Below are 14,455 nucleotides of genomic sequence, written 5' to 3'. Positions count from 1 at the left end.
TTAAAACCAATCTTAAAAATTATAGTGAAAATACAAGAAATTTCAAAGAAATCAAGATGTTTTCACAAAACAATTTTACTTTCCTCAAAACAGCATTTTTTGACTAAATTATTGTTTGTCTCAAATTTTGACCAGCTCTAGTAAGGATCAAGATTTGCTGCCATTCCAAAATTGCTTGGTGGGCTGTGTGATCAGTATTTAGAACACCAGAAAATGCCATTACGCTTAACAAAAATTATTAGCCTTACTGCATTGTCAATGAAGGCTTTAGAATGAACATGAACACAATGGATGGTCTTTTCATACCTAGAGGTAGTTTTCCCAGAGTAGAGTTTGGGGAATGTTGACAGGTTAGTATGGGGATGTTTGCATTATTGCTGCTCATCCTGAACCTATTCTGTGTGTGAATCCTTCAATCTGGTGTTTGGATAGGCACTAAAAATCATTTTTGGAAACTTGGAACTCAAATTGTCATTTTTAATTATCTAATATTTTAAGAACAGCAGCTGTTCATGCACCTGTAGACTGTTTTGATTGTTACATATTTTACCCTTTGGATTTAATAATAGTTTGTGCACAGGTCTATATGGTTGCATGTTACTTTAAAGACACAAAACTGTGCCAATTTCATATGTTACTTTTGACAATATTCAAGAAACATAATTTAAAACTGATACTTTCTTATAAGACTTAATCCTGCAAGATGCTGAGCACTCTGATCCAACACCGCTCTTAAATGCTTATAGATGCGTATTATTTAAGATTAACCAGTGCTTAAATGTAAGCAAATGAGTAAATCCTTTGCTGGATTAGACTGCTGATGCTTTGAAGGACTGATCCCTAAAGGAATCTACAAGAAAGATTTTTCTCTCACTAAGGTGAAAATGGGTTTGACTAAATGTATGTTACATTGATTAGATGACTATTTTATATTAATACTTTGCATTTCATGTGATGATCTCAAGACACTTAACAAAGATGGGTAAGTATTATCATGCTCAAAGAGACTGTGATTTACCCCATCATAAGTAGGACAGAATTACAGCTAATACCCAAGTGTCTTGACTTAATTCCATGCTCTACCCAGTAGAAAAATGCTGCCTTGTCCATTTAATTCCTTTAATTAAGCATTAAATATGGCAGAAGGTTTGGGAATGGTAATACCAGGATATGTGAATGCCTATCAAAATATTAGAGGGGTAGCTGTGTTAGTCTGGATCTGTAAAAGCAGCAAAGAGTCCTATGGCACCTTATAGACTAACAGACGTTTTGGAGCATGAGCTTTCATGGGTGAATACCCACTTCGTCGGATGCATGTAGTGGAAATTTCCAGGGGCAGGTTTATATATGCAAGCAAGAAGCAGGCTAGAGATAACAAGGTTAGTTCAATCAGGGAGGATGAGGCCTCTTCTAGCAGCTGAGGTGTGAAAACCAAGGGAGGAGAAACTGGTTTTGTAGATGGCTAGCCATTCACAGTCTTTGTTTAATCCTGAGCTGATGGTGTCAAATTTACAGATGAACTGAAGCTCAGCAGTTTCTCTTTGAAGTCTGATCCTGACGTTTTTTTGCTGCAGGATGGCCACCTTAAGATCTGCTATTGTGTGGCCAGGGAGGTTGAAGTGTTCTCCTACTGGTTTTTGTATATTGCCATTCCTAATGTCTGATTTGTGTCCATTTATCCTTTTCCGTAGAGACTGTCCAGTTTGGCCGATGTACATAGCAAAGGGGCATTGCTGGCATATGATGGTGTATATTACATTGGTGGACGTGCAGGTGAATGAACCGGTGATGGTGTGGCTGATCTGGTTAGGTCCTGTGATGGTGTCGCTGGTGTAGATATGTGGGCAGAGTTGGCATCAAGGTTTGTTGCATGGATTGGTTCCTGAGTTAGAGTTACTGTGACGTTATTGATATAAATTGGGACCATATAGAACATGTGTTGCAACCAAGGTCCTGTAGTGGCACCAAATCTTAAGTAAAGGGGGTCATCTAAGGTGTCTAAGACCAGGTTCTGGGTTGCTGGTTATGATTATGCTGTCTGTATGTCTGTGTATCATTTTGTAGTTGAAGTTATAAGTATTGGCTCTGTACTGTCTGTATTTTGTATTATGCTCTGCTTCTGGGAAATATCCCAGACAAGCTGGTGTTAGCCCTGCCTAGCTGGCTTGATGGCCCATTAAGGACCATCAGCTACACAATTGACCCATGGAGAGAAGGCAGACACGGCTTGTGACTCAGCAAGGTATGCAGAGACTTGTCCATGTGACTGCAAACTCCATTTTGCTGGGATTTTCCACAGTAAGAACAAAGAGATTCTTACACCTGGAAAAGCCTATATAAGGCTGATGCATCATCTCCATCTTGTCTTCAATCCTGCTTCTGACCTCTGGAGGGACTTTGCTACAAACTGAAGCTCTACACAAGGGACTGACTGACCCATCCCAGCTGGGGATGTACTCCAGAGACTTAAGTTGAACCTGCAGTTTACTCCATCACTGCTGCAAGCCTGAACTAAGGATTTTGCCATTACTGTATGTAATTGATTCCATTTAACCAATTCTACCTCTTATCTCTACCTTTTTCCCTTTGTAAATAAACCTTTAGATTTTAGATTTTAAAGGATTGGCAACAGCGTGATTTGTGGGTAAGAGCTGATGTGTATATTGACCTGGGTCTGGGGCTTGGTCCTTTGGGATCGAGAGAACCTTTTTCTTTTATTGGGGGTTGGTTTTCATAACCATTCATCCCCAGGACGAGTGCACTGGTGGGGATACTGGGAGACTGGAGTGTCTAAGGAAATTGCTTGTGTGACTTGTGGTTAGCCAGTGGGGTGAGACCAAAGTCCTTTTGTCTGGCTGGTTTGGTTTGCCTTAGAGGTGGAAAAACCCCAGCCTAGGGCTGTGACTGCCCAGTTTAAGCAATTGGTCCTGATTTGGCACTCTCAGTTGGGTCCCGCCAGAATCGCTCCGTCACAGTTACTATGGTGCAGTGTGCAGTTACTGGTGAGAATATGCTTCAGGTTGGCAGGTTGTCTGTGGGCGAGGACTAGCCTGCCACCCAAGGCCTGTGAAAGTGTGGGATCATTGTCCAGGATGGGTTGTAGATCCCTGATGATGCATTGGAGGGGTTTTAGCTGGGGACTGTATGTGATGGCCAGTGGTTTCTTTCTTGGAGTTTGTCTTGCAGTAGGAGGCTTCTGGGTACACGTCTTGCTCTGTTGATCTGTTTCCTTATTTCCTCGTGTGGGTATTGTAGTTTTGAGAATGCTTGGTGGAGATTTTGTAGGTGTTGGTCTCTGTCTGAGGGGTTAGAGCAGATGCGGTTGTACCACAGTGCTTGGCTGTAGACAATGGATCTTGTGGTGTGTCCGGGATGGAAGCTGGAGGCATGAAGGTAGGCATAGCGGTCAGTAGGTTTTCGGTATAGGGTGGTGTTAATGTGACCATCACTTATTTGCACCATGGTGTCTAGGAAGAGGAAATAAGGAAACAGAGCAAGACGTGTACCCAGAAGCCTCCTACTGCAAGACTCCTACTGTAGGAGAACACTTCAACCTCCCTGGCCACACAATAGCAGATCTTAAGGTGGCCATCCTACAGCAAAAAAACTTCAGGACCAGACTTCAAAGAGAAACTGCTGAGCTTCAGTTCATCTGTAAATTTGACACCATCAGCTCAGGATTAAAACAAAGACTGTGAATGGCTTGCCAATTACAGAACCAGTTTCTCCTCCCTTGGTTTTCACACCTCAGCTGCTAGAAGAGGCCTCATCCTTCCTGATTGAGCTAACCTTGTTATCTCTAGCCTGCTTCTTGCTTGCATATATATACCTGCTCCTGGAAATTTCCACTACATGCATCCGACGAAGTGGGTATTCACCCATGAAAGCTCATGCTCCAAAACGTCTGTTAGTCTATAAGGTGCCACAGGACTCTTTGCTGCTTATCAAAATATTATGTTTTGATATCCCAAGAAGGGTGAAGATGTAATCATCAGCAGGTAAATCTGATTTACCTATTCATCACTTAGATACTACAGTGATGAACAGTATAGGAAAATCTAAAATGGATAGAATTATACCCACACAGTATTTTCTTTGTTGTTAAAGTGCAGTTCTTTTAAACAGTTTGGTCTTGATTTTCATGAAAGGTCTTTATCATTTCCCCATTTACATTGTTCAGATCCATTTAATTCAAATCTTTTCTCATTAAGAGTAGTAATAACTCATCAATCTGTTAGCAAAACCTTTTTGTTACTTTTCATAATGCTATAGAATGGCCTATTTTAAATCCTGAAATGTTATAAACCACCAGATTGTTAATTGCTTCAGATGCTGTGAAAAATAATTACTCCAAATTATTTTTGATATTTAATTGGCAGTGTAATGCATTTAACTAAAGACCTAACTTTACTATTTCAAATTGGGTAGTGTGGTGGAAAAGTAGTTTGTAAAATTTTGCAAGTGAAAATATTACGTTTCCTGTAGACTTTTCACATTTAATAGAAAACTACCACTGATGGATCTCCAGATATCTCCAAGATAAAAATATAATGTTCAATCAAACAGCTCCAAGATAGCTAAAACAAATGTGCGGTCACAATTTCTGCTCCATACAGGTTATGTATTATATATAGCTAATGTATCTAAAGGAGCATGTGTGTTGATTTTTTTGCTATTTGCAATGAAAATTCCCCTTCCTGTCTGACGCCAGTTGTTCAATGTGTGTGTGTGTGTGTGTGTGTGTGTGCGCGGGCGTTCACCCAGCTGATTTTTACTCACTTTGCTCCACACCTTTAGGGCTCCTGGATGAAATTTGATATCTATTGATTGTTTCAGGCAATGTGGGAGCTTTAGGGGTAATACCATTCTCGCAGCTAGGCTATAATATAGTTCCCCTAGAAGGTGGCATGTTTCAGCAAGAGATATTTTTAATTTTAGATAAGGGAATTTTCTGGTACTGAAATAGTATTAGTGCATGTAATACATATTATAAGTATACAGTTCTCTTTCTGTCTGCATGGTTTATTTCAACTATACTTTTTTCTGTAAAAAATGTTTATTACCTTGTTTATACACAGTCTAAAGTGCTGTTAAAAGGCATGCACGCAATGAACTTAGTGTCAATGTTTCAGGGAATCTAAATTATTTTCAGAATTTCAGACATTGAGAAGGGATAAGTGGAAGGAGAAAATGTTGGGCTGGTGTCAAGCGATAGCTCGTAACCCTCACAGACTCCCAAACATCACAAGAACACCCGAGGTCTCAGGTGATGCTTCACATACCTCTACCTTGGTGAGTGAAAAGTTACGTTTCATGATGGTATGCAGATGAACCTCAAAACTGCTAGAATAAATTTTAAGAAAAGTAGTGTTTGCCCTTCATCTTTCTATATTTGAATCACTTTGACATCATTTGCTATTTTTGGTTTTTCACTTGCCAGTTTCCCCTCTTTTCTGTCATGCATTGTCCATTCCATTTTTCATGCCACAATCTTCATCTTGTCTTAGTAATAAGAAAATGTCTTAGATAAATCTGTACTTTTACTCCCTTTGGTTTGAAAAATGGTATCAGACTGTCAAATCTGCCCCACTGTGACTTGATTAAGGTCTGCGCCTGCTGCTGTTACTCATTCAAGTAGACCCATTTAGGTCAGTGGACTATTCATACAGCCAAATGGCTCTAGCACCAATAAAAATCATTTGTGTATTCAGTTCTTCTAAAACTGCACGGAGCACTACCTGTTTAGAAGTGTATTGAGTTGAATATTTGACACAATGTGGATGAAATTTTAGAAATGCTTACCATTTCTCTTTGCTAAGATGGAAAAAGGACACTAACTGGAAACCCAGCTCCTGATGTAAAACAAGACCTGAATCCTGCTGGATATGAATAGTGTTCTTTGCTGGCCATTACTCCTCTTAAATCAACTTATTTTTCCTCCTTTTTATTTCATGCACTGTGGTTGTTGGTTTATTATTCAAAAACTTTGTAACAGTTAATTAACTTACAATTTACAGACTTACAATTGTGTGTCTCTCTCTCTCTCTCTCTCTCTCTCTCTCCAAGATGTTACAGTATAGTATATGTATTAGTTGCACGAAACTGAGTGTTAAATTGGCCTCCTTTGAAGTTTCATTCAGTCTTTGTCATTTGTTTTGACTTGGGCATTTATTCTATGAAGACACTTTTCTTTTTATTGAAATTCCTATTGTAATTTTTGCGTTAAGGTGATGGAGAATTGCTCCTCAAGCGAAAACAAATGATCTGTCAGTTTTCCCACTTATCTTTTCCCCCCCAAAACCCCTTTCAGGAATATTTAACATTTTCAGTGTTTTACATGAGGCAGGCATCTCATGTCAAGTGTTACTAAAGAGCTGTCAAGAACAAACATTAGAACAGGGAACCAGAAAGAAGAGAACATTTGTTGAAACACGGACCTGACATCAAAACAAAAAAGCAAATAATTGTTTAAAACCAGGTTTCTTTACAGAGGAATGTGGTAGTATGGAGAGCTGCTGGAGGAGGAAAGGGGACATACAGAACTGCAGCAAGCTACATAGCAGAAGTTCAAACTCTGGTGAAAAAAACCCTTTAGTGTTACTTAACATGGCAATGTTCACTAGTTTCTTGGCATTCATGTACTGTATGCTGTTGGGATGAAAAGCAAGGACAAGACCCACCAGCTAAACACCAAGAAAAGAATTCTCTGTAGCAACTCAGAGCCCTCCCTGTGTAGTTTCCTATCACTGGCTGTTGGAGATATTTGCTGCTACTAGTCGCAAATCAGCTATATGCCATTGTAGGCAGTCTCACCAGCCCCTCCATAAACTTATCAAGCTCAGTCTTGAAGCCAATGAGGCTTTTTACCACCATTGCTCCACTTGGAAGGCTATTATAGAACTCACTCTTCCTAATGGTTAGAAAACTTTGCCTAGTCACTTAAGCCATGCTCTTTTGTCAATAAACTTGTTTTGCTTTCGTTATAAATAATCAATGTTAGATCAGTTCTGTAAAGCCTGTTCTTCTAGTAAGCTGACAGGTTGGAATGTTCTACTGTCTCTGTAGAGGCAACAAATATAATACTTTTTCTGTGAGGGTCCAGTGAGAGAGACTGGATGCTGCAGGAGGCACAATTTTGGAGCAGATTTGGGGCTGGAAGGGTACTGAGGTCAGCCTGCCAGGAGTATCCAAGTTGAGCTAACCCAGAGTGAAGCCTGTAGGCTGCAATCAGGCTGTTGGGGTCAGAGCTCTGAACTGCAGTTGCGCAGTCACAAGACACCCAAGTTACAAGGCAGACATTGACTAAACCCCTTACAGGCCTGAGTGAACCCTAGAATGTCACAGTTATGTAGTCAGCAGGATTTACACACAGTTTATTGGTTAATTGGTTGGCTAATTGAGGTTCACACTGATAAGCTGGTTTTAGGTGATTCACAAGTCAAAAGGTTGAAAACAGGTTATGGTTTTATTATTTTCTGTTTATTTGTTTTCGGTCAGAGAATTAGAACAAAAGTAAAACATAAGCATGAGCGTCAGCAAAGCAACCACAAAGTGAGACCTGACTAAGGTGGAGAATGACAGAATAAAAGAGGAGCATGAACACCAAAATTGGTTAGCTGAGCATGAAGACAAAAAGCGTGAACACCAAAGATGGGAAGCTGCCTGGAGATCTAAAGAATGAGAAGCAGCACTCTGGTGAGCCCTGGAAGCTGAGAGTCAGGGAAGGGAGAAAGAAGCAGCTGCACATCACCAAGCTCTGGAGCAGAAAGGAAACCCAAGAAAAAGAGATGGAAACGGTGTATGCCCAGAGCATAATGGATAAATAGGGTCAGATTCCACAATCTCCAGGTACTCCCACCATCCAAGGAATGCTCAGATGGGAAAAGCTGTGCCCAGCGTGCAAAGAAGCAGACTGTATTGAAGATTACTTTGCCACTTTTAATGTGAAGGTCATAAAGTTTCAGAGGACAAGAAAGTTCCAACATTGATTAGTAAGCTTTTGGGTAAAGCCTTACATGTGTTTAATGAAATGCCAGGTGATAAGGCTTTGCAATAAGATGACTTTTATAAGGCTGCATTGCAAAGGTCTCAAATTACTCCTGAAGTGTATAGATTGAAATGTAGAGCCCTCAAAATGCAAGACAAGAAGAGTCAGAGCAAATATGCATGTAAATTGTGCAATTTGGATAAAAAATGGGCCAAGGGGAAGGAAGAAGGGAATTATGAACAGTTGCTTGATTGTTTTTCAGAGGAGCAGTTCCTGAGCATATGTTCTGAAGAAGTCAGATACACTGTTTGGGATAAATACCTGGTATTCTGTCCAAATGCAGCACATCTGGTTGATTCCAAGCCAAAACAAGCCAAAATGTCACACCTTTGTAAATTACTTGTTTTGTTAGACTGTAGAATCACCAGGTTAGAGATTGTGTGTTTGCTTGTGTATAGCAGTTAGCATGCTGGGGTTTCACTCTGGATTGGGGCCTTTGAGTGTTGTTGTAAAATAACTATTAAATAATTATAATCTGCCTTGGATTTCCCTTAACCTCTCTGCACCTCTATTTCCCTATCTGTAAAATGAGGCTATGGATCTTAAACACCTTTTAGAGCATATACAGTGATGACAAATGCTAGTTATTGTTATTACTTATTTAATTCTACTAGTAAGGTACAATTTGAGTCATGGGTGACAGCCTACCTCCCCTGAAGTCAATGTAAATTTTGCTATCAACTTCAATGGTGCCATAATTTTATCCTTGTTTGGTTTAAGTATACTCATGGTATAACTGTTCCTTTGTGAGCTCTTTCTCTATCTTTTGTCAGAGAACGTTTAATTTTTCTACTTTTCTGGCAAAACTGTATAATGTAGAGGAGGTATTGGGCTCTAGGTAAGGGATGGGTTCCTCCCTGGCATATTGACAGCTATAGAGATTGTCTGGGCCATATTGCCCAGATACAACAGCAAAATGGATCTGGAATCTGGGAAAGGATAATCCATCAGGAAAAAGATAATTCTCAGCAGCTGGGGGACGGGGGAGATGGGACCCACCAGCTCCCACTAACCCTTTGGGAGCCAGGTCCAGTTACACTCCTCACCTGCCTTTCCCAGGTATTCTGCAGGTGTTCATGGAATTATAAGGCTGCAATAGCCTTGGGATCCTAGTGGAATAGCTAGAACAAGGACTACTGGACAGTTCTTGGTGAGTCATGAGCCTCGTATCTGAATGAGCTCTGCCTACTCCTCAGCAGTGTAAAATCACCTGTCTGGGCTCAATCCCTGCTGTATGTGGTAGAATTTGCTATTTTTAGGGTGTTTTTTTGCGGGGGTGTGTGTGACAGAGCTGGTGTGAGGGCAGATGTTGTGGCAGTAAGAGCCATTGTTCCCCTGCATATACTGCAGGGAATGACTTTGTTTTTGAAGAGGGATTGGATTGGATTGGATGATCCAGTAGGTGTTTTCCATCTTTATATGATTTTGTGATTCTGATATGCATATATGGTCCTCTCTATTTAAATCCATTCTAGCATTTTCTTTTTTAGAATTTCATAGCAAATCTTTTCAGGATTGTGACCATGCTGAGAACCAGCACTCTGGTCACTGTAAATCCAATTAGCTCCCCCTGAGAGGGCCTGATTGAGGGAAGGAGTGGCTAATTACTAGATCAGCCTGGGCTGGGGAGTGCTACGGAGATAATTAGTCAATTAACTGCAAAAGTAGAAAAGGAGCACAGAAAGGAAGCACACGGGAGAAAGAGGAAAAAGAAAGGCTAGCAGCATCCAGGTAAGGGAGATCTCTGCATGTAAAGATCTCGTCCTTATCCTGTATCGGGCAAAAAAGGGATGGTGAATGTATGTCACTGTAAATAGAATTGCTGCACAGAAATGTAAAGGGGTAGTAGTTGGTATAACAAAAATAAACTACATGGCAGCGGTTACAAACCAGAGGTGTTAGAGCCATTTGTGCAGAAACATAGGAGCAGAGGACACACGCCCTGTCACAATGATCATGATAAACACTCATTCCTATGCCTTGTTTGAGGAATTATTACAGAGTGGGAAGGTTTGATTAAGAGTGTTATATCTTTACAAAAATGAATTGCTCCAGCCTAGCTTTTCTTCTCCATGGCTTCACTTCCAACATTTCCCAGCTAAGTGCTTCTTCAATCAGGAACTGGACTGCTGGTGTTTTACTGAATTTCCATCCAATCCAAATCCTGTAAATCCATTCATCTCTCTGTACTCACTGCTATGAGTGTTATGGATTTTCTTGCATCCTGCAGAAGATCGAGTATGCTTTAAATTGCTGATAGCAACTGTAAGTACTCTCCCCAGAGACAACTATGGTACCATGCTCTGTGTGTGTGTGTGAGTGTGTGTGTGTGTGTGTGTTACAGAGTGGCAGTGGTAGTTTCAGACAAACTGAATTTAGCTTCCATTTTTAGCCCTATTTTAAATTCCCAAAAGATTAATGTTCCTACTAAAATTCTGCAGGCTGCATTTCATCAGAGGAACTTGCTTAAATTCACAAAATTACTGTATTTTGAAATAATATACTAGTCCTTCCCTTTTAAAAAAAATTGAATTTGTTTGCATATTTCCCCAAAAAGGATTGTCTTAGACATTTCCACACATGTTCAGTTGGCTTTTCTAAGTAGAAATACCTTTTAGTGCTCTGAAAGGAAGAGAAGCAAGTTCATGTGGAAATTACAAATATATAATAAACATAAAAAGCACACATGATATTTCTGTGACAGTCCAGTCAGGTTCAAGGTGCAACCTATATCCGTGAGGAGTTGTACCATCACTTGTCCTGCAACCCCAGGCACCTCACAGTGCCTTGCTACGGTAGCTCCCAACCTGGGACTTTCACAAGCAGGTCACACCCTGAGTATCAGTGTGCTTACACAGCTCTGGTTCAGCTGCTCTGACCCTAACAGCCTGTTTTCAGCCCCATTCTGGCTTCCATCAGCCTTATTACAACAAGCAAGATGACCCCAATGCACCCCCCAGGCCTGAATTTTCATTGTCCCTGATTCCACCATGTTTATTTACAAAGAAGACAGATAAATAGTCCCGTCTTTCAATGTACTTTGGAAGTAACTGTCCTGTGGCAAAACTGCATTCCTTTGTCTGTGGTGGGGTAGCTTCTGTGTGAGTGGCATACGTTTTAAGAATTATAATTTATGTCCATAACTTTGCATCAGTTGCACCTACATCACACAATGATACAAGTAACTGGTGAGTTATGAGCTTTCCAGTGACATATTACAGCATACATTTTAGATGTAAATTATAACAGTAGTGAGTTGGGGTACAGTGAGCTGGTCAGGCCAGCTGTGGAACACTGCTGGACATCAGAGTGCCCCTTGCCTTCTACCCTTGGGCTGTTCTTAATGTCACAGTTTCACACAAAGTTAGGCAGGAAAGAGAATTACTAGCTTATTCAAACATGTCTAGGAAAGGAGGAGTGGAATACTGTGGAAGGAGCTTAGAGGAGAAAAAGGCAGAAGAAGAACTTACCCAGCCTTATGGGTCAGGAAGCATAGGGGAAGTATGAAACTCAAGGACTGCATACTGCTTATGAAGTAAGGTTAAGCTACGTTTTGGTTGCTTGGTTTGTTTGGATCAGGCTGAAGAAAGCTCTGATTCTATGTAGATTAAACCAAAGTAGACAAGTGCTACTTAAGAGACTTCACTCAACTTGGACCCCAGAGACTATTGTTCTTATTTAAAGGAAGACTGTGTAGCTATATAGCAGCATCTCTTAAATAAAACTAAATATCGTAAAAGAATCCAGCAACATTTTGTCTTTGCAAGGGATCCTGGGTTCTCCTCCCTGCTCCTGTAAATGATCTTACCAGGCAGGATTAACAGAAGAGTTAGGAAAGAACAGTGTGATTCATACATAATGAAGCATGCCATGATTATCATGTGTTGTGAGAATTACACTAGAATAGGGAAGAAGTTGAGATAGAAGCAGAGTGGGGATGTGTTAGTATGAGGAAGAAAACCTTTTGGATTAAATATTTGCACAACAGTTCAATTGGCTTTTTGCCAAACCTGTAAATAGGGTTATCTGTGAGGAGAATATTAATGTAAAGATAACTGTTCAGCAGATGTGCCATGCAGGTTGTGCACTGCATTGTGACGTGGGAGACTGATGAAGGACAGGTGCAATGTTAATCTACTCCAAAAACCCCACAAAGACAAGGGACGGAGGATATAAAGCAGTGCTTTGACATGGAATAAGATGGTGAGTTATTCCAAATGCACTGAGGAGCTTTGTTCAAAGTAGGTGAATGATGTAAAATCTTATGGTTGGTATAAGCTATGTCTAAGCAACATAGCGAGAAATAGAGACTATTAAGTATAAGTCACTGGAGTTAGTAGTAGCTGCCCAAAGTAATCCATCAGCTGTCCGTTTGGCAGTTCCTAGTTGGTCACAGAAAGTATCACCATAGTTGTAACTCTGAGGGGAGTACACTTGGCAGAGATCGCAAGAGCTCAGTGACTCTGGACCCCAATGTGGACCCTTTATGCTGGGATAGAGGCAGCCTGAGGGGGCCGTTTGTGCAAAAAATTAGAAAGTAGCTGCCTACCCTGGAATTATTATGAAAGTATGGAGAGGAGCTTAGAGAGAGTTAATATTTCAAGTAATGAAAAAAGTAGTATTAAGGTAGTGACAAAAAAGAACTGATAGGAAATTCAAATGAAGGTTGAAATTTATTTTAACTAATACTCTTATAAAAATACTAGATAGAATAGTGCAAGTTAAAAATAATGCCACAGTCCTATTATCAAATTCACTAAATTGTTTTATAATTGTAATGTTATTTTAAAAACCACTTTGAGAACATTGTTTACATGGCCAAGCACTCAAATGCCAGGAAATCTTTATGCACATAATTATGATGCATTTTATAATTACATTATTTCATACAGTTTCTCAAAATATACATTTACAATAGCCTACAATTAATGTTTATAAACTTCAGAAGCATGCAGTCTAGTGGGGAAGAGGATGGTGAAAATGGTTTCAGATCCAGTAAAAAAAAAAAAATGTGTGTGTGTCTGAAGGTCAGAATTTAAGCACTTTTTTGCCAACCAGCTGCTGTCAGATGATGAGAAATTGTAGTTTTCCACACCACTTTAAGCACTGGTATATCTTTTACTTACATTAATTTCAGTGTTAGAATGATCCATTAACTGTGTTGATGTAGCATAAAATTTTTGAGGTGCCCAAATGACCTAGAACCTTAAGCCCATTTCAAAAGGGATTTAGGCCATAGTTGATAGAACTAAGCGTATTGGGTGTGCTGCTGCACCCCCTGTGTTGAAGTGGTTCCTATCATATACAGGGTTTACAGTTTGGTTCAATGGCTCTCAGCACCCCCACTATAAAAATGGTTCCAGCACCCATGAATTAGGCCTTTGGGACCTAAGCTCCTAAGTCACTTAGGGTAAAATATTCAAAAGCACCTTACACAGCAAGTACTGCGGAGGGGCAAAGGAAGCCATGAGGCTTTCAGATTCTTTCAGTAACATCAATAGAGACAGTATTTGATTAGCCACTTCACTACCCTCTCTTCACCTTCCCCACCCCTTCACTCGCTGAGCCTGAGTCAATTTCTGTGAGGTGGGAAAGGTAGAAGAGAGGCAGAATGTGTCAGCACTGATGGAGCGTGTTGGCTGAGACACTTGAACAGAAGCATAGAGTGTGTAGTAGAACTGGTCAGAAAAAAAATGACCAAAAAAATGTTGCTGTAATTTGCCAGTTCATCAAAATCAAAATGTTCTATGGGACTGTGTCAGTTTTAACAAAACTCTTTCAAAAATGATCCCACCTGCTCAGCTCCATGGCAACCTCCCTGGAAGGCTGATGGGAAGGTGGGCACCTGGGAGTCCTGGTTCCCAGGCTTGTATCTCATTTGCAGCTCAGCTCCCAGGGATTTAGGGCTCCCAAGAGTTCCAGCATCCCTGGTTCCAGTGCTTCTTCCAGGAGCAGGGTCTCCCAGCAAAGCTATGTGTAATTCCGTTCTGTGGAGTATTTTTAAATTTTGTGGTTTTGTTCCAAACCAGAATGAAACCAAATTTTGAAATTTGAAAATCCTCCTTGAAATGAATGCTCTCTGCTCATCTCTTGTCTGGAGGATGGTTTGGGAATAAACTTTAAAAATGTAACTGACCAGATGTAAGCAAAATTTCAACGATTTATGTGTGTCTGTCATCTGTCTTGTCTATTTAGGACCTTGTGTGTGTGTGTGAGTGGTCCAGTTGATTGAAATAGGAATCTGTTTCCTATTCAGATCTGTAAAGTTACTTGTGTGAGTTTGCAGTAAGTGCTTGGGGTCAAAAGAGGTGGCACCATGTCTTCATGTGAATTTGCAAAGCACATAGCACAATTGGGTTCCTGATCCTGATTCAGGCCTTTGAGCATTTTCACAATAAAAACACTAAA

At 40.3% G+C, this 14,455-nt stretch overlaps 1 protein-coding gene across 21 annotated transcripts in view; it reads left to right on the top strand.

Moving 5' to 3' along the window:
- Positions 1-14,455, top strand: part of MARCHF1 (membrane associated ring-CH-type finger 1) — a 471,750-nt gene that overhangs the window by 292,320 nt on the left and 164,975 nt on the right. For 6 of the 21 annotated variants that reach the window (XM_039539334.1, XM_039539338.1, XM_039539337.1 and 3 more), the window contains one exon: positions 5,153-5,292. The exons of the other annotated variants lie outside the window; for them this stretch is intronic. In XM_039539334.1, the coding sequence (XP_039395268.1) occupies positions 5,191-5,292 (102 nt within the window). In that variant the 5' untranslated portion in view covers positions 5,153-5,190. The remainder of the gene's footprint in view (positions 1-5,152; positions 5,293-14,455) is intronic. 21 annotated transcript variants of the gene reach the window in all.

This window comes from Mauremys reevesii, linkage group 5 (genome assembly GCF_016161935.1).
Source record: "Mauremys reevesii isolate NIE-2019 linkage group 5, ASM1616193v1, whole genome shotgun sequence".
NCBI classification, from domain to species: domain Eukaryota; kingdom Metazoa; phylum Chordata; order Testudines; family Geoemydidae; genus Mauremys; species Mauremys reevesii.
The sequence above is the reverse complement of the archived record's forward strand: the minus strand, read 5'-3'. Positions and strand labels throughout refer to the sequence as shown.